We start from the raw sequence: 20,992 nt of genomic DNA on the forward strand, positions 1-20,992 counted from the left end.
ACCAAGAGCTACCCAGCCTAATCCCACTTTCCAGCTCTCGGTCCGTAGCCCTGTAGGTTTCGGCATTTCAAGTGCATATCCAAGTACTTTTTAAATGTGGTGAGGGTTTCTGCCTCTACCACCCTTTCAGGCAGTGAGTTCCGGACCCACACCGCCCTCTGGGTGAAAAGATTTCTCCTCAAATCCCCTCCCCACAGTGTCAGCTGTGGCTCAGTGGGTAGCACTCTCACCTTAGAGTCAGAAGGTTGTGGGGTCAAGTCCCACTCCAGGGACTTGTAGTACAAAATATCTAGGCTGACACTCCCAGTGCAGTGCTGAGGGAGCGCTGCACTGTCGGAGGTGCTGACTTTCGGATGAGACGTTTAACTGAGGCCCTGTCTGCTCTCTCAAGTGGACATTAAAGATTCCATATCATTATTTCAAAGAACAGCAGGGGAGTTATCCCTGGTGCCTTGGCCAATATTTATCCCTCAGTTAACATTTAAAAAAAAACAGATTATCTGGTCATTATCACATTGCTGTGTGTGGGAGCTTGCTGTGTGCAAATTGGCTGCCGTGTTTCCCACATTACAACAGTGACTACACTCCAAAAGTACTTCATTGATTGTAAAGTGCTTTGGGACATCCGGCGGTTGTGAAAGGCGCTATATAAATGCAAGTCAGTCTTTTTATTTCTAATCCTTCTACCAATTACTTTAAATCTATGCCCCCTAGTTATTGACCTCTCTGCTATGAGAAATAGGTCTGCCTTGTCCACTCTATCGAGGCCTCTCATGATTTTCTTTTTGACAGTTTATGGAAGGCATTTTCCTATCATGGTACGTGAACCCGGATTTCATATCAATAGTCATCAGATCTCGAGGAATGATGTGAGATTTCCTGTACAAAATATTCCTGTTTGTGAGTCTGTATGGAAATCATATCCTTACTGGGCGTTTGTGAAAATTTGCAACAAAAACACGGGACTGTCTGAAACGACAAAACAATCCTGGAACTCTAAAATAAAAACAGAATACTCAGCGGGTCAGGCAGCATCTGCAGAGAAGGAAACAAAGTTAATGTTTCAAGTCGATAACTTTTTGTCAGAACTGGAACAAGTGAGCAATATAACAGTTTTTAAGCAAGTGCAGCGGCAGGAAAGGTGGGGGAGGGGAGGAAAGAACAAAAAGGGGAGGTCTGTGATAGGGTGGGAGAGCACGAGTGATTAAATGACAAAAGCTCTGATTGTACAAAGCGAAAGGAAATGTCAGCTGTTGATGATTCTGCCATTCCCATTTACACCTCTTCTAAACCCATCTTTTGTTTCTTTACTTGCCCCATTACCATCGCCTTTTGCTTTGTACTATCATTTCTTGTCATTTTCTCGCTGTGCCGTGACCTCGTCTGTGAAGCTGAGGCAGGAGTTCAGTGGCCATTGAATCAGCTGATGAGTAATGTATGCACCTGTGAGGATGCTCACGGGTTTGAGGAGGGTGGTGCACGGAGCAGTCCCATGCAATAAGTTTCACGAGCTCCCAGGCTGCCTGCAATTTCTGTGGTCTGGAAGAGTCCGTGTTCCATGTTTTTATTGAATGTGCGAGGTTGCAGGCCCTCTTCCATTACTTGAATTGTGGTTGCACTTCAGTCCCACACTCCTGATCTTTGGGCACCCTGTGTGGAGGGGAGCGGGCAGGTTGGAAGGCCTCCTCGTAGGACTGCTCCTGGGCATGGCCAAGGGGGCCATCAGCCGGTCCAGGCAGCGGGCGGTCGAGGGGGTCATTCAGCCCGACTGCCTGCCTCTCTTCCACAGTTACATCCGAGCCAGGGTGTCCCTGGAGATGGAGCACGCGGTGTCCACCGGTACGCTCGCGGCCTTACGCGAGAGGTGGGCGTCGGAGGGACTGGAGTGCATCATCACCCCCGGCAACCAAATTTTAATTTGATGTTTTGTCTAAAGTTTAGTTTGTTTATTGTGCCAGTTTTAGTGCCCCCCACCTTTTAGCCAGGGAGCACTTGTATAATTTGTGTTTTAGTGCCCTCAAGCACCCCCCCCCAAAAAAAAACAAGGGGGCACTTGTTTGAAAGTGTTTCGTGTGTCTCCCTCCTCCCACCGCCCCCCCCCCCCCGACTTTAATCAGGGGGCACTTGATTTAATTGTTCACAGCAAAAGAGTTGTAGAGCTGTTGCATTGTGAGTGGCTTATCCAGTCACATGATGTTCACAAGTCTCAATAAAACCTCAGCCAGTTGGGTCTAGGTTATCCACGATAAGGTATACGGTAGTGAGCCTAGTGGATGAACTGGTAATGTGCAGTGTGATTGTTAAACCTTTTGCTAATAAACCAACTCGTTCTTAATAGCAATGTGTTGCTATGACCCATGAAGCAAAGGACCCATGAAGCAAATACATTACAGAAAGAGCAGAATCATTACCAATAATCTGTCTGAAAAAATGGTAGCAATGATTATGATCTGTCAGAAGCTGTCTGAACTGCTGAGTATTTCCAGTGTATTATATTTATATTACAGGACTGTTTGATGCTGTTTAACCTATGCATTTGATGGGAATTTTTTTTACACTATTATAAATATAATCCACTTGCCGCTCATTGATGCTTTCGTTGTGTGAGTAGTTGTACCTCCCAGTGAGAAACTGGTGTCATCCTGCCCTCAATAAAACTTCTTATCAAGTGCAATCCCCAGCTCATCCTGAAGACCCTCTTTGGTTCCAATGTTGGGCGTTAGTAGGGTATGCCTCTCTCGGAGCAGGTATCGGGAAATCCCGGGAGCACTCTCCACAACACGCTGTCCATTGAACGTCACGCCACAGTCACCAAGTCTGATATTCGCCACTACTGAGTGAGAGTTCTGGTTGTCAACCCTCCAGCATTGTCCTGTGTAGGGCATTTGTTTTTCACTCTACTCTGATTCTCAGACCTCGGAACTTATAGTGGGAAGGGACAACACGTGACACAACATTTAGGCTTAACCCAGTGTTAATTTTATTATGCATGAAAACCGACTAAAACTACAGGACTAGACCTCTGAAAGAAATCGTCTGAAGACATACAATCGCCATTCTTGGCTGTAGCTATTGTAGGTTTGTGGTCATTGGTTCCGTGACCTATTGGTGGTTCTTCTGGCCCTTCTCTGCAGTGCTGTTCCTTCCGTGTACGTCCCATACTACATGTCCTTCCGTCCGTTCGTCTGTTCGTTCTTTCGACCTGTGGCCATCTGTACACGTGTCCTTCTACTTCTTCTGTGTGCTTCTTCTTCCAACTGTTCCTGTCCTCCTTCCATCTTCTGCTGAGCTGCTGCTAGCTCGCATATTTATATCCAGGTTTTGACTGATCTCCCGCCACTGCAAAGTGTTTGCATCGATACATTATTTGCTGGTCCCCTTGGTTGATTGACTGCAATAATGGACTCGTCTGTTTTCCCATTTGCACACCGAGTCTGCAAGGCTCAAGCTGATTTCTCACCTTAACACCTCGTTCCCAAAAAATGTGCACCTGGAGTGGTTCCTTTATTGTCCAGTCTTTTTACAGACTGGTGTCTCCAGTGGGTTTGTTTTCCCCACCCTGGTCAATCAAGTTCAGGGCCTTATGTAACAACTCCATTGTTGTTATACATGAAGTCAGTTTTGGTTCCTGACCACAGACTGTCCTTAATTGTCCAACTTCATTCCAAAAGCTTGGATTAATCAATTTTTAGTTCATGGTCTCCTTCTGTGCTTTTCTGAAGATTAGTAACCTTACACCTGGAGTCTCCGTGAATTAACAATCAGTCTCCAGCACACTGCTGCCAGCAAAACCGGTGTTCATGTCACCAGGCTCACTCCCAATCCATTTCTTTCATCCAAACCTATCAACATCCCTGACAAGTAGGGAAGTTCTGCTTAACATGTTAGTTAGACCACACTTGGAGCACTACGTACAGTTCTGGTCACCATATTACAAAAAGGATATTGAGCCACTGGAGAGGGTGCAGAGACGATTTACAAGGATACCAGAAATGCAAGGGTATACATAACAGGAAAGGGTGAACAGGCTGGGTCTCTTTCTTCTTGAAAAAAGAAGGCTGAGGGGTGACCTAATAGAGGTCTTTAAAATGATGAAAGGTTTTGATCGAGTGGATACAGAGAGAATGTTTCCACTTGTGGGATATGGGGGAGAAGGGAATAGAGGGTTATGCTGATAGAGTTAGATGATGAAAGACGGGAGGAGGTTCGAGTGGAGCATAAACGTCGACATGGACTGGTTGGGTCAAATGGCCTGTTTCTGTGCCGTATATCCCATGTAATCCTATGTAATCCTGTGACATATCTTTCTCCCTCATGTGTTTATCCAGCCTCCCCTTAAATGCATCGATACTATTCGCCTCAACCCCTCCCTGTGGCAGCGAGTTCCACATTCTCACCACTCTCTGGGTAAAGAGGTTTCTCCTGAATTCCCCATTGGGTTTATTAGTGACTATCTTATATTGATGGCCCCTACTTCTGGTCTCCCCCACAAGTGGAATCATCTTCTCTACGTCTACCATATCAAACCCCGCCACAATCTCAAAGACTTAATCAAAGATTCGTACGGCACAGAAGGAGGCCATTGAGCCCATCGTGCCTGTGCCAGCTCTTTGACAGAGCGATCCAATTAGTCCCATTCCCCCAGCTCTTTCCCTACAGCCCTGAAAGTGATTTTCCTTTTCCAGTATTTATCCATTCCCTTTTTCAAAGTTACTATTGAATCTGCTCCCACCGCCCTTTCAGGCAGCGCGTTCCCGATCACCACAACTCGCGTCGTTGTTCTGATTTTGGATTTTCTGGCGCTCATTGCTTGTGCCTTATCACTTAACTGACACACAGTCTCCTTTTCCAGATAACCGATGTCAACTTTGAAAATGTGAGTGAACGAACTGACAACAAAAACATCTTTAAAGGCACCACCGGAGCGGGAATCCTGGGAAAGGGCAATCTGGCAGCCTTGTCGAACCCAGTCCTCTTGCGCTGGATCAATGGGAAGGTACCGTCAGTGCTGTATTGTTTTGTGATCGCCAGCAACTTGTATTTATAGCGCGCCTTTAACGTTGTAAAACGCTCCAAGGCGCTTCACAGGACCGCTATCAAACAGAATTTGACACCGAGCCAAATATAACCAGAAGCTTGATCAAAGAGGTAGGTTTTAAGGAGCGTCTTAAAGGAGGAGAGCGAGGTGGCGAGGCGGAGAGGTTTAGGGAGGGAGTTCCGGGGCCTCGGCAGCTGAAGGCGCGGCCGCCGATGGTGAAGTGATGAAAATCGGAGAGGCTCAAGAGGCCAGAATTGGAGGAGCGTAGAGATCTCGGTGGGTTGTAGTCAATGCTCCCTCAGTGCTGCTGTGCCGTAATCTGCAAGGTTCCACGCAGGCCGCTCACCTGCTTTACCGTTGTAAATAACGCGCACGCGCAGAAATTTAAAGGGACCATGCATTAAAAGTAACAGTCCGTGCAGAACAAAGTGCAGCGTACAGGACCATTGGCTGTAGGGCTGGAGGAGATTACAGAGACAGGGAGGGGCCAGAGCCATGGAGGGATTTGAGAACAAGGATGAGAATTTTGAAATCGTGGCGTTGCTTAACCGGGAGACAATATAGGTCAGCGAGCACAGGGGGTAGAATTTATTAAACCCAAGGCAATAATGAAAAAAAACTGGGACTCTTTAAGCCTTGAGGACAGATGAATGTGTGCAAGGGGGGGGAGGGGGCCCAGGGGGACCTTATAGAGGCATACAAGATATGAAATGGTCGAGATAAGGTAGATCGAGATAAATACTTCAAGGTATAGCAGGACATACCAGAACAAAGGGACAGAGGTTAAAACTGGAGAAAAGAGAATTTGGGGCAGATGTCAGGAAGAACATCTTCACGCAAGGAGTGATCAAGACTTGGAATGGTCTGGATAGTGGAATGGAGGTGGAACACTCTGATTATGCAAGGGGACAGTTAGGTGACATTATGGAAGGTAACGCAGGTTGTTTGTTGGCTGGATGAACTACAAGGGGTCAAGTATCTGTCCCATTATCTCTATCTACGTTTTGATCTTGTGAATGTGTTGAATCAATTCTTTGCCAACAGTTCCAGAAGAAATCGGTCAGCAGTGAACTTATTTACTGTTGCTAGGTAACCGGTGGAACTTTCGCCTCCTGCCGGTTACATCACTAATCTGATTAAGCAGTTGATGCAGGGGTGTAACAAGCCAATGAGAAGTGACACATAAAGCTGAGGAACTATCGTGCAGTTGATAGCTGGCTGGAATTTGGCAGACATTGTGAGTGACACATGAATTCAAAGTTCAGTCTAGGATTTACTGTCAGTGGCTAGTTAAGGATGAGCTGTACAATTACAATTGGTATTAAAGGCTGACACTCCAGTGCAGTGTTGAGGGAGTGCTGCACTGTCGGAGGTGCCGTCTTTCAGATGAGGCGTTAAACCGAGGTCCCGAATGCCCTCTCAGGTGGACGTAAAAGATTCCACGGCACTGTTTTGAAGAAGAGCAGGGGGTTATCCCCGGTTTCCTGAGGCCAATATTTATCCCTCAATCAACATAACAAAAAAAAACAGCAATGTGATTGTTGTCATCATCATAGGCAGTCCCTCGGAATCGAGGAAACCTGCTTCCACTCTAAAAGTGAGTTCTCAGGTGACTGAACAGTCCAATACGGGAATTACAGTCTCTGTCGCAGGTGGGACAGACAGTGGTTGAGGGAAGGGGTGGGGAGTCTGGTTTGCCGCACGCTCCTTCCGCTGCCTGCGCTTGGTTTCTGCATGCTCTCGGCGACGAGACTCGAGGTGCTCAGCTCCCTCCCGGATGCTCTTCCTCCACTTAGGGCGGTCTTTGGCCAGGGACCCCCAGGTGTCGGTGGGGACGTTGCACTTTATCAGGGAGGCTTTGAGGGTGTCCTTGAAACGTTTCCTCTGCCCACCTGGGGCTTGCTTGCCATGTAGGAGTTCCGAGTAGAGCGCTTGCTTTGGGAGTCTTGTGTCAGGCATGCGAACAGGCAGATGTTAACACCCTTAGTTGAAATAGGTTAACATGTCTGTTAAAATTGTGGATGAACAACTTCACACAAATGCATTAAGAATTCAGAGGATAATATCAGGCCGTGCGACAATGATTGGCCTGAAAATATCTGTTGCATTTGCACCATAACGTTAGGCTGAGGAAAGTCTCCAACCTAGTTCATAGAATCATCGAATCAAAAGCTCCAAAGGAGCCCATTCGGCCCATCGTGCCTGTGCTGGCTCTTTGAAAGAGCGATCCAATTAGTCCCACTCCCCCCGCTCTTTCCCAACTGCTCTGCAGTTTTTGTTCTATTTAAGTATATATCACATTCCCTTACTAGTGGGCTTGAAATTCGGCACTGCCCTTATTATGGCGGTGATAGTGCTGGGATGCTACCTTTAGTGCTGGGCGATGTCTACCATGCGCTATTCAGTTGTATCGACCCAAGAGGAGACTGGGGCACTAAGGGAAGTGTTCCTCTTCAGGCACTAATGGAGCGATAGCGCAGGAGGTCCACTCAATGTTCTGGCACTAGGATGCCGACACACTTCCTCACTACTGCAACAAATACATAGGAGTTGAAAAAGTGCCATTTCAGCCCTTACCGTGCACTCCGGACAATATCGCCCTGGGATCGTCGCTGAACGGGCTGCTTTCCCCGTCCGGTCTCAGTGCCGGGCGCTACCACAGGCGAAAGAGTGAATTTAGCAAACGTGGGGCTACGGGGACGTTGCAAACTCAGTGACGGCACCCAGTGGGCGGGGCTAGCGAGCGCAGCGCAAACTCTCAACGCCGCCGCTAAACCGACACTGAAGTTCGCGGCGCTTGCGTGGGAAGTGGTTAGCGACTCCACAGCGCCTCCTCTCTGACACTAATCAAAACCTTTCATCAGTTTAAAGACCTCTATTAGGTCACGTCTCAACCTTCTTTCTTCGAGAGAAATGAGACCCAGCCTGTTCATCTTTTCCTGATAGGTATACCCTCGTATTTGTGGTATCATTCTAAAGCAATTCACTGGTCAATACTTTGCCTGGTACCCACTCTAGTGAGTTGAAGGCAAAGCGACGTGATCGGGCCCAGGAGAGGCGAGGGCCCAGGGGCAGCACGGGCCCAGCCCACACTGCGATATGTGTGCGCACTAGGTCCGTGCAGCAGAGCTGGTCTCCAGTCGTCCTGGTTAACCCTTGCCACTGGACCAAGACCTCGCTCTGTCAAGCCCGTGTGGTGGCTGGTGTGCAACGGTCACCCCACGTTAAAAAAAATCCACGCACAGGCATCTTCCACCCTTCAGGATGTAGTTCGGGATCTGGAATATTAGGTCCTTCATTAGAACATTTGTGAACTCATCCTTATTTGGCGTGGAAGCAAGTCATCCTCAATACGAGGGAGCAGCTAAGAAGAGATGAACTTTGCTTTGTGAGTGAAAGTTCAACAAAACTCTTTGTAGGAATGCTAACTCACCACCTTTTGTTTCTGGAGGCTGTACTTTAACTCCGTGAAGTGTTGTAACGTCTATTGCGTGACAAAATGTTAATTGCATGATGATAGCAATAACGTTGAGCCTGAGCGTTGCTCAAGATTCAAAGTCAAGGATCCCAGAGCATCCTGATAGCAGATAGGCCAGCTTGGCAGTTCAACGGTCAGGGTGCTTAGTAGCCTAATAAAAGAAAACTGATAGATTTATCTCTGATTTTACACTCACTGGTTGTTACATCCAGAGTAAAGTGCACCCTTGTGTGGTGATTTGGCCCCTCTTCCCTTCCAGGTGGATACTATCTCGATGCCATGAGTAGCCTTCCGACAAATCCCCGCCTTCATTCCAGTGGGCGATCATCGGAAGCGTCTCCTATGAGGAGGCATTGAACTGACTAGGTCTATATTCCCTAGAGTTTGGACCAATGAGGTGACCTCACTGAAACATATAAAATTCTTACAGGATAGATGCAGGGAGGATGTTTCCCCCGGGCTGGAGAGTCTAGAACCAGGGGTCACAGTCTCAGGATAAGGGGTTGGACATTTAGGGCTGAGATGAGGAGAAACTTCTTCACTCAAAGGGTGATGAATCTTTGGAATTCTCTTCTCCAAAGGGCTGTGGAGGCTTGAATATATTCAAGGCTGAGTGTCATGTATTCAACCAGCATTGTAACCCATGTATAAACTGACCTAAGTTGTACACCGTGAGAACACTGACCACTAGGTGGGAGACACTCCTAACCTGGACCTTCAGATATAAAAGGGGAAGCTCCACCCACCTTCATCACTTGAGTGCTAAGGAATAAAGGACAGGTCACAGACTGACCTTCTCTCAAGCATGGGCCTCGTGTGCATTTATACTGTGTAGTAAGGACGTATCAATGGCGACAAGAAACTGGGTTTTAAACCACGCGAGCATGGCCACTAGCAGAACAGACGAGAGGTACTGTAATAAGGAATGGTTGGGACAGAGATTCAACATTGTTAAAGCAGCACACAGTTCTCCAGGCAGACAAGGGCAGTTAGGCATGCCCCAACATGTAGTCGAACCCAGAGGGGGAGTTCGACAGAGACAATGGCAAGCTGAACAGCGATTCACGCCATTGCAAGGGACAATGCGGCCAGTAATGGGGCCATCAACACCTGTTAATGGTGCACTCAAGGACAATAACAGGGGCAGTCAGGGACGATCGACTGGCAAGGGACCTTTTGTTTCAAACCGCAACTCATGCTGGAGGCGTGGAGGCACACACTCAGCCGGAGTTTGCAGAGATGAGCAAAATACCTGCAGAAATTGCAGAAATGGACACTGGGGGAAATCGCTGGAAGCTGAAGTTCAGCGAGTTCATGTGGAGCACGTATACAGTTCATACACCAGGATGCCACCGATAATGATGAAAGTGCTCCTCAATGGCATCCCAGTATCAATGGAGTTAGACGCGGGTGCCAGCCAGTCCCTGATGGGTATCAAACAGTTCGAAAAGTTGTGGGCATCCAAGGCCAGGAGGCCAAAATTATCGCCGATTGACGCACAGCTACGGACTTACACAAAGCAGATCATTCCGGTGCTAGGCAGCGCCACGATAGTCGTGACCCACAAAGATTCGGAGAACAGGTTGCCACTCTGGATTGTCGCAGGAGACGGTCCCGCACTACTGGGGAGGAGTTGGCTTGCTGTCATGAACTGGAAATGGGGCGATGTCAATGCAATTTCCTCTGTGGAGCGAGTATTATGCTCACAGGTCCTGGACAAATTTGACTCATTATTTCAACCCGGCATTGGCACTTTCATGGGGGCCAAGGTAATGATTCACATAAACCCGGACGCCAGGCCAGTACACCACAAGGCCAGAGCGGTGCCATATGTGATGCGGGAAAAGATAGAAGGCGAATTGGACCGCCTGTTGAGGGAAGGCATCATCTCGTCAGTTGAATTCAGTGACTGGGCGAGCCCGATCGTGCCGGTGCTCAAGGCGGATGGGTCGGTCAGGATATGTGGCGATTACAAGGCCACCATCAATCGGGTGTCACTCCAAGACCCGCTACCGAGAGCGGAGGACCTCTTTGCGACGCTATCCGGTGGCAAACTTTTTTCAAAATTGGACCTGACCTCAGCTTACATGACCCAGGAGCTGGCTAGTGAGTCGAAGAAGCTGACCACCATCATGACACACAAGGGGTTGTTTGAGTACAACAGATGTCCGTTCGGGATTCGCTCGGCCGCCGCGATCTTCCAACGAAATATGGAAAGCCTCCTCAAGTCGATTCCAGGGACAGTGGTTTTTCAGGACGACATCCTCATTACGGGTTACGATACTGAAGAACACCTCCACAACCTGGAGGAGGTGCTACGCAGACTGGACCGGGTAGGTATGCGACTGAAAAAGGCGAAGTGCGTCTTCCTAGCTCCAGAGGTAGAATTCCTGGGGAGGAGGGTAGCAGCAGACAGGATCAGCCCTACTGCATCCAAGATGGAAGCGATCCAGAGAGCACCCAGACCCCGTAACACGACGGAGCTGCGTTCGTTCCTGGGGCTCCTGAACTATTTTGGTAACTTTCTTCCCAAATTGAGCACACTGCTAGAGCCGCTACACGTGCTCCTACGCAAAGGTCGCGAATGGGTCTGGGGAGACAGCCAGGAAAGGGCTTTTAATAGAGCACGCAATTTGTTATGTTCCAACAATCTGTTAACGCTATATGACCCATGTAAGAAACTTGTGTTAACGTGCGATGCGTCGTCCTATGGTGTCGGGTGTGTGTTGCAGCATGTCAATGCCAAGGGTCAGTTACAGCCGGTAGCTTATGCCTCCAGGAGTCTGTCCCAGGCAGAAAGGGGCTACGGGATGGCAGAAAAGGAGGCGCTCGCATGTGTATATGCGGTAAAGAAAATGCACCAGTACCTGTTTGGTAGGAAATTTGAGCTGGAGACAGATCACAAACCCCTAACGTCCCTTTTGGCCGACAACAAGGCCATAAATGCAAACGCATCGGCCCGCATACAGAGGTGGGCACTGCCTATGACTACACAATTCGGCACAGACCGGGCACCGAAAACTGCGCCGATGCATTCAGCAGGCTCCCACTAGCCACCACTGAGGGGGCTACCGAGCATGCTGCTGAGATGGTCATGGCTGTTGAAGCTTTCGGAAGCGAAGGCTCACCCGTGACAGCCCGTCAGATTAAAGTCTGGACAAATAGAGACCCGCTATTGTCTCTAGTCAAGAAATGTGTCCTGAATGGGGACTGGACAGCCACGTACAGGGCATGTCCTGAGAAATTTAAACCATTTCACAGGCGCAAGGATGAACTCTCGATTCAGGCCGATTGCCTACTGTGGGGAAACCACGTAGTCATGCCCCAGATGGGCAGAGAGGTGTTCATCAGAAAACTCCACAATGGGCACCCGGGCATTGTCACGATGAAGGCAATTGCCAGGTCACATGTTTGGTGGCCAGGGATAGACGCAGATCTGGAACTTTGTGTTCGCAGGTGCAACACGTGTGCCCAGCTGGGCCATGCGCCCAGGGAAGCCCCCCTTAGCCCCTGGCCATGGCCCGCCAAGCCTTGGTCACGCATCCATGTGGACTACGCAGTTCCTTTCATGGGGAAAATGTTTTTGGTTGTAGTAGACGCCTACTCCAAATGGATCGAGTGTGACATTTTAAATTCAAGCACATCCTCTGCCACGGTAGAAAGTCTATGGGCAATGTTTGCCGCCCACGGTCTACCGGACATTTTGGTCAGCAACAATGGCCCGTGCTTCACAAGTACTAAATTCCAGGACTTCATGGCAGGCAATGGAATTAACCATGTTAGAACGGCACCGTTCAAGCCGGCCTCAAAACGGCCAGGCAGAACGAGCAGTGCAGATAATCAAACAGGGGATGCTCAGATTCCAAGGGGGTTCCCTACAAACCCGCTTATCACGCCTCCTGTTGGCCTATAGATCCCGACCACACTCGCTCACAGGGGTTCCACCTGCAGAGCTACTACTGAAAAGGACGCTCAAAACCCGATTATCCCTTATACACCCCACCATGAAAGAAATTGTCGAGAGCAGGCGCCAGTCGCAATATGACTACCATGACAGGAATGCGAGGGCGCGATGTATTGATGTAAATGATCCTGTTTTTGTCCTCAACTACGCTGCAGGGCCCAAATGGCTCGCAGGCACTGTGGTTGCCAAAGAGGGAAATAGGATTCTGGTAGTTAAACTTACCAATGGACAAATCTGCCGCAAACATGTGGATCAAACAAAAAGGAGGTTCAGCAACCCCATAGAAGAAGCAGAGGAAGAACAAGATATAGAGTTCACTCCACCACAGGTGACCGAACACTGGAACCAAAGGGAGGAGAGCCCAGTCACTGTGGGCAGTCCGGACAGGCCTGAGGCACCGCAAACAGCAGACACTCAGGCCAGCGCCCAACAACCGGAGCCCCAACTCAGGCGCTCTACAAGGGAGCGTAAACCACCAGAGAGACTCAACCTGTGATCCCAATAAGACTTTGGGGGGGGAGGTGATGTCATGTATTCAACCAGCATTGTAACCCATGTATAAACTGACCTAAGTTGTACACCGTGAGAACACTGACCACTAGGTGGGAGACACTCCTAACCTGGACCTTCAGGTATAAAAGGGGAAGCTCCACCCACCTTCATCACTTGAGTGCTAAGGAATAAAGGACAGGTCACAGACTGACCTTCTCTCAAGCATGGGCCTCGTGTGCATTTATACTGTGTAGTAAGCACGTATCACTGAGATCGATAGATTTTTAGTTACTAAGGGAATCAAGGGATATAGGGCGAGATGTTCCTATGAGCCCGATTGCCTGCTCAGAAAAACCGTTAATGTTTGGTGAGTAACGCTGGTGAGAATTTCCACTTTTATGTTAAAACAAATTAAACTAATCGGCCAGCTAGAAAATGAGCCTTCCATCATTATTTTCGGAGGGTTTCTCGGCAGTTAAGGGGAAACTAAGTAAAACGGGAGGTTTTTAAAAAATTTAGTCCGAGGCTGCGGTTGGGCCTAGGGAGGGGGGAAAACTTAAAAAACAATTTGAATTAAAAAAAAAGGTTAAAAGACACACTTACACCTAATCGCCATTTTAAAATTAAAATAAGTAAATAAAGAACCTTTAACTTACCTTTCTTTGCAGATTGCTCACCTAGCGCCCTGTTTAAGCAGCTTGCACAGGGCGGTTCCCTTGGCGATCTGGACAGACTTCCGTTGAGGCCAAACTTACGCCCTGGCGATTTTCTCGACGGTGCACGTCGGCGGTTTGGTCCCGGTGGGCGTTTTCAGATTCGGGCGATACCACTAAAACACTAAGGGGGAAACTTTCGCCGGGCGGAAAAATCACCGAGAACCCGCAGAAAATGATAGGAAAGTCTACCCATAGTGATAGTTCAGGAAGGTGGCCCACACTAACGGGGCCCAGGAGCGACGTGCGTTATGGGGGTCAGAAGAGGCGAGGGCCCAGGGGCAGCACGGGCCCAGCCCACACTGCGATATGTGAGCGCACTGGGTCCGTGCAGCAGAGCTGGTCTCCAGTCGTCCTGGTTAACCCTTGCCACTGGACCAAGACCTCGCTCTGTCAAGCCCGTGTGGTGGCTGGTGTGCAACGGTCACCCCACGTTAAAAAAATCCACGCACAGGTATCCTCCACCCTTCAGGATGTAGATCGGGATCTGGAATATTAGGTCCTTCATTGAAACACCTGTGAACTCATCCCTTTTTTGGCGTGGAAGCAAGTCATCCTCGATACGAGGGACTGCCTACGATGATCATATGATGATGATGCGGGAAGGTGGAGTTGAGGTAGATCAGCTATGATCTCATTGAATGGCGGAGCAGGCTCGAGGGGCCGAATGGCCGACAGCTGCTCTATTTCTTACCTTTGTATGTTTTACTTTCTTATATTCTTACTCCCAGATCCCAGCCTTTTCTGGCGCTTTATCCTAGGGTTGGTGGTGGGGAGGTGCTTACCTGGGTAATTCCCAATTTTATCACTTCACTGGGACCCATAGAATCATGGAACGGTTACAGCATGGAAGGAGGCCATTCGGCCTGTCGAGACCATGCCGGCTCTCTGCAAGAGCACTTCAGCCAGACCCACTCCCTCGCCCTTTCCCCGTAGCCCAGAAACTTTTTTTCCTTCGGATACTTATCCAACTCCCTTTTGAAAGATAAGATCGAGTCTGCCTCCACCACCCTCTCAGGCAGCGCATTCCAGATCCCAACCACTCGCTGCGTAAAAAGGGTTTTCCTGTACATGAATTGGCCCAGTCTAAAGGTAGAGGATGAGATCCCTGGTGTGTTGGGATGTACTGGCTTCCTGAAGGAGGCAAATGGGACCCCCACCAGGGGTATTCAGGCCAGAGAAGTTGGCTTGACCCCACATAAAAAGGTTAGCTTTCTGACTACAGTTTTCAGCGGTTTCCTTTGAGAGAGGCTGAAGGGACCAACAGATTGTTTTCCAGGTATGTGAGGAGGGGAAAGGGAGAAGAAAACAATCCCTCCCACAGCCCCCCCACCCCACCTCCCCAGAACACCTGGATTTCCAGCCGCATGTGCTGGTTGGTCCCTAACATTACACCCTCAGTGCCATGGGGCACCTGCTAGTTCCATGCAGATAGGGCGCCCTCTCCCTGACTCCGTGCACTCTGGTTCCCACCCTGTGTAAGCCCTCATCCATGCCTTTGTTACTTCTGGATGTGACTGTTCCAACGCACTCCTGGCTGGCGTCCCACATTCTACCCTGCGTAAACTTGAGGTGATCTAAAACTCGGCTGCCCGTGTCCTAACTCCCACCAAGTCCTGCTCACCCATCACCCCCTGTGCTCGCTGCCCCGTGTCCTAACTCGCACCGTGTCCCGCTCACCCATCACCTCCTTTGCTCGCTGCCCCGTGTCCTAACTCGCACCGAGTCCCGCTCACCCATCACCTCCTTTGCTCGCTGCCCCATGTCCTAACTCGCACCGAGTCCCGCTCACCCATCACCCCCTGTGCTCGCTGCCCCGTGTCCTAACTCGCACCGTGTCCCACTCACCCATCACCCCCTGTGCTCGCTGCCCCGTGTCCTAACTCGCACCGTGTCCCACTCACCCATCACCTCCTTTGCTCGCTGCCCCATGTCCTAACTCGCACTGAGTCCCGCTCACCCATCACCCCCTGTGCTCGCTGCCCCGTGTCCTAACTCGCACCGTGTCCCACTCACCCATCACCCCCTGTGCTCACTGCCCCATGTCCTAACTCGCACCGTGTCCCACTCACCCATCACCCCCTGTGCTCACTGCCCCATGTCCTAACTCGCACCGAGTCCCGCTCACCCATCACCCCCTGTGCTCGCTGCCCTGTGCCCTAACTTGCAGCGAGTCCCGCTCACCCATCACCCCCTGTGCTCGCTGCCCCGTGTCCTAACTCGCACCGAGTCCCGCTCACCCATCACCCCTGTGCTCACTGACCTACATCAGATCCCGGTTAAGGAACGCCTCGATTTCAAAGTTCTCATCCTTGTTTTCAAATCCCTCCATGCCCTCACCCCTGCCTATCTCTGTAATCTCCTCCAGCCCCACAACCCCCCGAAATGTCTGCACTCCTCTAATTCTGCCCTCCTGAGCATCCCTGATTATAGTCACCCAACCATCGGTGGCCGTGCCTTCTGTTGCCTGGGCCCCAAGCTCTGGAACTCGCTCCCTAAGCCCCTCCACCTCTCTACCTCTCTTTCCTTCTTCAAGACATTCCTTAAAACCTATCTCTTTGACCAACCTGTCCTAATGTCTCAGGCAGGATTTCCGTTTGTCTACATCTTGAACTTTTCCAGTTCTGATGAAGGGTCACAGACCCGAAACATTAACTCTGTCTCTCTCCACAGTTGCTGAAATTTTAAGCATTTTCTGTTTTTAATTTCAGATTCCATCATCTGCGGTATTTTGCTTTTATAACATCTCCTTATGTGGCTCGGTGTCAAATCTTGCTTAATAATGCTCCTGTGAAGCGCCTTGGGGGCTTTTACTACATTAAAGGTGCTATATATATGCAAGTTTTTTTGTTGATTGGCTCCAGAAACCTATTTGCAGCACTATGTGTGCGCACTAGGTCCGTGCAGCAGAGCTGGTCTCCAGTCGTCTTGGTTAATCCTTGCCACTGGACCAAGACCTAGCTGTTGGCATGCAGGTACAGCAGGCGGTGAAGAAGGAAAATGGCATGTTGGCCTTCATAGTGAGAGGATTTGAGTATAGGAGCAGGGAGGTCTTACTGCAGTTGTACGGGGCCTTGTTGAGACCACACCTGGAATATTGTGTACAGTTTTGGTCTCCTAATCTGAGGAAGGACTTTCTTGCTATTGAGGGAGTGCAGCAAAGGTTCACCAGACTGATTCCCGGGATGGCAGGACTGACATATGAAGAAAGGCTGGATCGACTAGACTTATATTCACTGGAATTTAGAAGAATGAGAGGGGATCTCATAAAAACATATAAAATTCTGACGGGATTGGACAGGTTAGATGCAGGAAGAATGTTCCCGATGTTGGGGAAGTCCAGAACCAGGGGTCACAGTCTAAGGATAAGGGGTAAGCCATTTAGGACCGAGATGAGGAGAAACTTCTTCACTCAGAGAGTGGTGAAGCTGTGGAATTCTCTACCACAGAAAGTTGTTGAGGCCAGTTCGTTAGATATATTCAAAAGGGAGTTAGATGTGGCCCTTACGGCTAAAGGGATCAAGGGGTATGGAGAGAAAGCAGGAATGGGGTACTGAAGTTGCATGATCAGCCATGATCATATTGAATGGTGGTGTAGGCTCGAAGGGCCGAATGGCCTACTCCTGCACCTATTTTCTATGTTTCTATGTGTAAAGTCCTGTCCCCTCAGTACAGATTCACACGAGGCATGTAGTGAAGTCAAGGTCACTCTGGACCTGCACCTTTATTTCACAGCTCTGGAATGCTGCACTTGCCTGAGACCTGCCCTTAGATACCTGTCTCTTGCAAGTGCACCCCTGGTGGTAAGGTATGCTGGTGGTTACAGGTCATATCTTATTACAGTCATGTATAGCATGTTGGGATACAGTTAGATATAATAATGTAAGATACATGACTCTATGTTTCTATGTGTGGAGGCGGGTGTGCAACGGCCACCACACGTTAAAATAATCCACGCACAGGCATCTTCCACCCTTCAGGATGTAGTTCAGGACCTGGAATATTAGGTCCTTCATTGAAACACCTGTGAACTCATCCCTTTTTGGCATGGATGCAAGTCATCCTCGATACGAGGGACTGCTTTTGATGAAGATGATTTGCAGCACTAAGCAGAGTCACCTGCAACTTGACTTTCTCATCCTCCAGGTCAAGACGTATTACTCATTTTCAAATGAGCCGGTGGTAATTCAGAACATCAAGAGAGGCCTGAGCAGCATGTTCCAAGTGCAGATCACATCCACCAGCGTGAACGAGGTAAGCTTGTCTTTACATATCGCTCTATACATCTTGCAAGGTTGTGGTGTGGATCGCAATTTCATGGTTAATTGAAATTCACTGTTCAAACTCACGGCTCGGATCGCACCATTTCAATTTGATAAGTGTATCATTGCAGATTCATTAGAAACGGCAAATTTAAATTTACATTGAGAAGGCAAGAACATAAGAAATAAGAGCAGGAGTCGGCCATACGGCCCCTCCGTCCCTTCAATAAGATTCAGGATTGTCCTGGATCCTCCAGGAATCAAAAACTCATCCTCTGGAAACTGCTGTGAGCAAAAACCCAGGAGAAAAATCATAGAGGAAATGCTTTAAAAAAACATTCTTTGAATACTTCATACAAACCTCAGACGTGGGGTAAAAGGCTGCCTGACCGACAGTCAAGAAGCATCCAATCGGGTAACAAAGAGTCTGCTCGTTTTCCGATTGGCTGCAGGTCTCCGGGATGATCGACGTGTACGGGCGTGTGAGGGCGGGGTGGTTCTGAGGCAAGAGGTCATGTGATGAAACCTCCAGGAATTGGTCCAACCAGGGTTGGCGATGGCTCTGTGAAAGACAAGTTCTCTTTTCATCCGCTTCCGATTCTTGGTCTCTTTCTCTCTCGTTCCCCTCTTTTTTTACTTTCGCCTTTCAAACTTTTACTCTTTCGCTCTCGTTCTACCTCTCTCCACTCCTTTCCCCCCCCCCTCCCAATCCCCCCATCCGTTCTTCCAGTTTATCTCACAGCCCTGTCTTTCTCCCTCACGATCACCAGGTCGATGTCTCTGGGAACTGCAAGGTGAATTACCAGACCCGTCAAAACCAAGTGACCAAAGTGAAGTTACTGAACAGCTGCAAAGTGGCACAGAAAGGATTCACCAGTCACAGTAAGGTCAGTGTTGACAGGGCAGCCAACTCCGCCATCCCTGCTATGATCGACAGACGGTCGGAGGGGGAGAAATTGGTCTGGTTTGCGCCTCCCGTTTGCACCTGCAGGGGGCAGTAACGGGGCGCTGAGGGGTTACCGACCAGGCGCGGCGAGTTCACCCACACCCGCCAACTTCCCTGGCGGTTTTGCGCCCCGTGGACCGTGATGCCATCCGGTGCGCAGCGTCCCGTTACCGCCCCGGATGCGCTATTCGCTCCTACGCCCCCTGCAGCATCGCCAGGCGTTAACAACGACAGCTGCAGGAGGCGGTGTCACCTCGGCCGGCCGCTCGGGGGGGGAGCGATAATTAAAGGGGTCAGGTAGGGCAAACTTTATTTCTTGCCCCATTCTGGTGGTCTCCTGATTTGTTTTGACCCCGCGATTGCGCAGCCCCGCGCTCCCTGAGCGTGCTTGGGGCTGCTGTGCGTGAAGCGCAGGTGCCCTGGCCCCACAGAGAGAGCATGGGGGATTGATTCAACCAACATTGGCCCTTCCCTTTAAGGGAGGGAAGGAGCCTGTACTGATGGCAGGGCTGCACTGAACATTGCTCCAGGCTCTGCCGCTCCTGCCCCTCTCGCTCCCTTTAGCACTCGAAGGGAAGTGGTTAGCACTTGATTTAGCATTCCACTTCTCTCTTGGAGCGCTGGAGTGGAAGTTCCCAGGAGCTAAAATTATTTCTCGCCCGGCGATACTTTTGCGCTCCCTGAAAAATTAATCGTCACAAACGGGGCGGCACGCAATTTCCAGCCCTAGACATCTAAACATAATACACAGGTGTACCTATACATATTAAAGCTGGGAAGAATTACATAGAATTACATAGAATTTACAGCACAGATGCAGGCCATTCGGCCCAACTGGGTTGTACTAGGCTGACCATAGGTTCCCCGATTTACCCCGGGCAAACAGAGTCTCCGGAATAGATCTGGGTTCACAAAACTTGTTGGCGAACAGACTACAGGCAGAGTGATCGGAATATATTTGGAGAAGTTTAGCGATGAGGAAACTTTGGATAGGCTGGGTTTGTTTTCTTTGGAACAGATGAGGCTGAGGGGAGACCTTACTTAGGTGTATAAAATTATGAGGGGCCGAGATAGCGTGGCTAGGAAGGACCTATTTCCTTTGGCAGAGGGGTCAACAACCAGGGGGCATAGATTTAAAGTTATTGGTTTAGCGGGGATTTGAGAGGAAATTTCTTCACCCAGAGGGTGGTGGGGGTCTGGAACTCACGGCCTGAAAGGGTGGTAGAGGCTGAAACCCTCACTGCATTTAAAAAGTACTTGGATGTGCGCTTGAAGTGCCGTAACCTACAGGGCTACGGACTGAGAGCTGGATAGCTCTTGGTCAGCCGGCGCAGACACGATGGGCCAAATGGCCTCCTTCTGTGCTGTAAATTTGTCTAATTTCTATTCCGTTAGACAGAATCACAGTTTCAGGTCAGTGGACTGAAGAGTGTTATAAACGATGTCTTGAGTGCGTGTCAGTAGTGAGACATCACACCCGCGGTAATTATATGCGCATTAGTTTTGCAGTACAGTGTATCTGTGCAACGATTAAAATATAGGCTGCAAAAATGTTTGCCTCGTTATATTGCACAACCTATATTTTCCATCCTGGCTACTTTGTTGTGCTCCCACCCTGTGTGTCCTCAGATTCGGTTCAGTAAATATGGTCAGCCGAGTCCATGTCCACAAAAGCCTCCTCCCACCCGACTTCATCTCACCCCATTGGCATATCCTTCTATTCCTTTCTCTCTCATGCACTGCCCCTGAAATACATCTGTGCTATTCGCTTCAACTTTTTTTTATTCGTTCATGGGATGTGGGCGTCGCTGGCAAGACCGGCATTTATTGCCCATCCCTAATTGCCCCTTGAGGAGGTGGTGGTGAGCCGCCTTCTTGAACCGCTGCAGTCCGTGTGGTGAAGGCGCTCCCACAGTGCTGTCAGGGAGGGACCACTCCCTGTGGCAGCGAGTTCCACATTCTCAGCGCTCTCTGGGTAAAGAGGTTTCTCCTGAATTCCCCATTGGGTTTATTAGTGACTGTCTTAGCTTTATGGTCCCCTAGTTCTGGTCTCCCCCACAACTGGAAACATCTTCTCCATGTCTACCCTATCGAAACCC

The 20,992-nt window shown here is 49.5% G+C and overlaps 1 protein-coding gene across 2 annotated transcripts in view; it reads left to right on the forward strand.

Moving 5' to 3' along the window:
* The window catches only part of mttp (microsomal triglyceride transfer protein), an 87,389-nt gene that overhangs the window by 12,877 nt on the left and 53,520 nt on the right, over positions 1 to 20,992 (forward strand). The window contains exons 1-4 of one of the 2 annotated variants that reach the window (XM_070866189.1): positions 1,409 to 1,435; positions 4,853 to 4,996; positions 17,832 to 17,939; positions 18,718 to 18,834. In XM_070866189.1, the coding sequence (XP_070722290.1) occupies positions 1,427 to 1,435; positions 4,853 to 4,996; positions 17,832 to 17,939; positions 18,718 to 18,834 (378 nt within the window). In that variant the 5' untranslated portion in view covers positions 1,409 to 1,426. Of the gene's footprint in view, positions 1 to 1,408; positions 1,436 to 4,852; positions 4,997 to 17,831; positions 17,940 to 18,717; positions 18,835 to 20,992 lie in introns of those variants that run through there. The other variant, XM_070866180.1, reaches the window with a different exon arrangement.

Source organism: Pristiophorus japonicus, chromosome 2, assembly GCF_044704955.1.
Source record: "Pristiophorus japonicus isolate sPriJap1 chromosome 2, sPriJap1.hap1, whole genome shotgun sequence".
Lineage (NCBI taxonomy): Eukaryota > Metazoa > Chordata > Chondrichthyes > Pristiophoridae > Pristiophorus > Pristiophorus japonicus.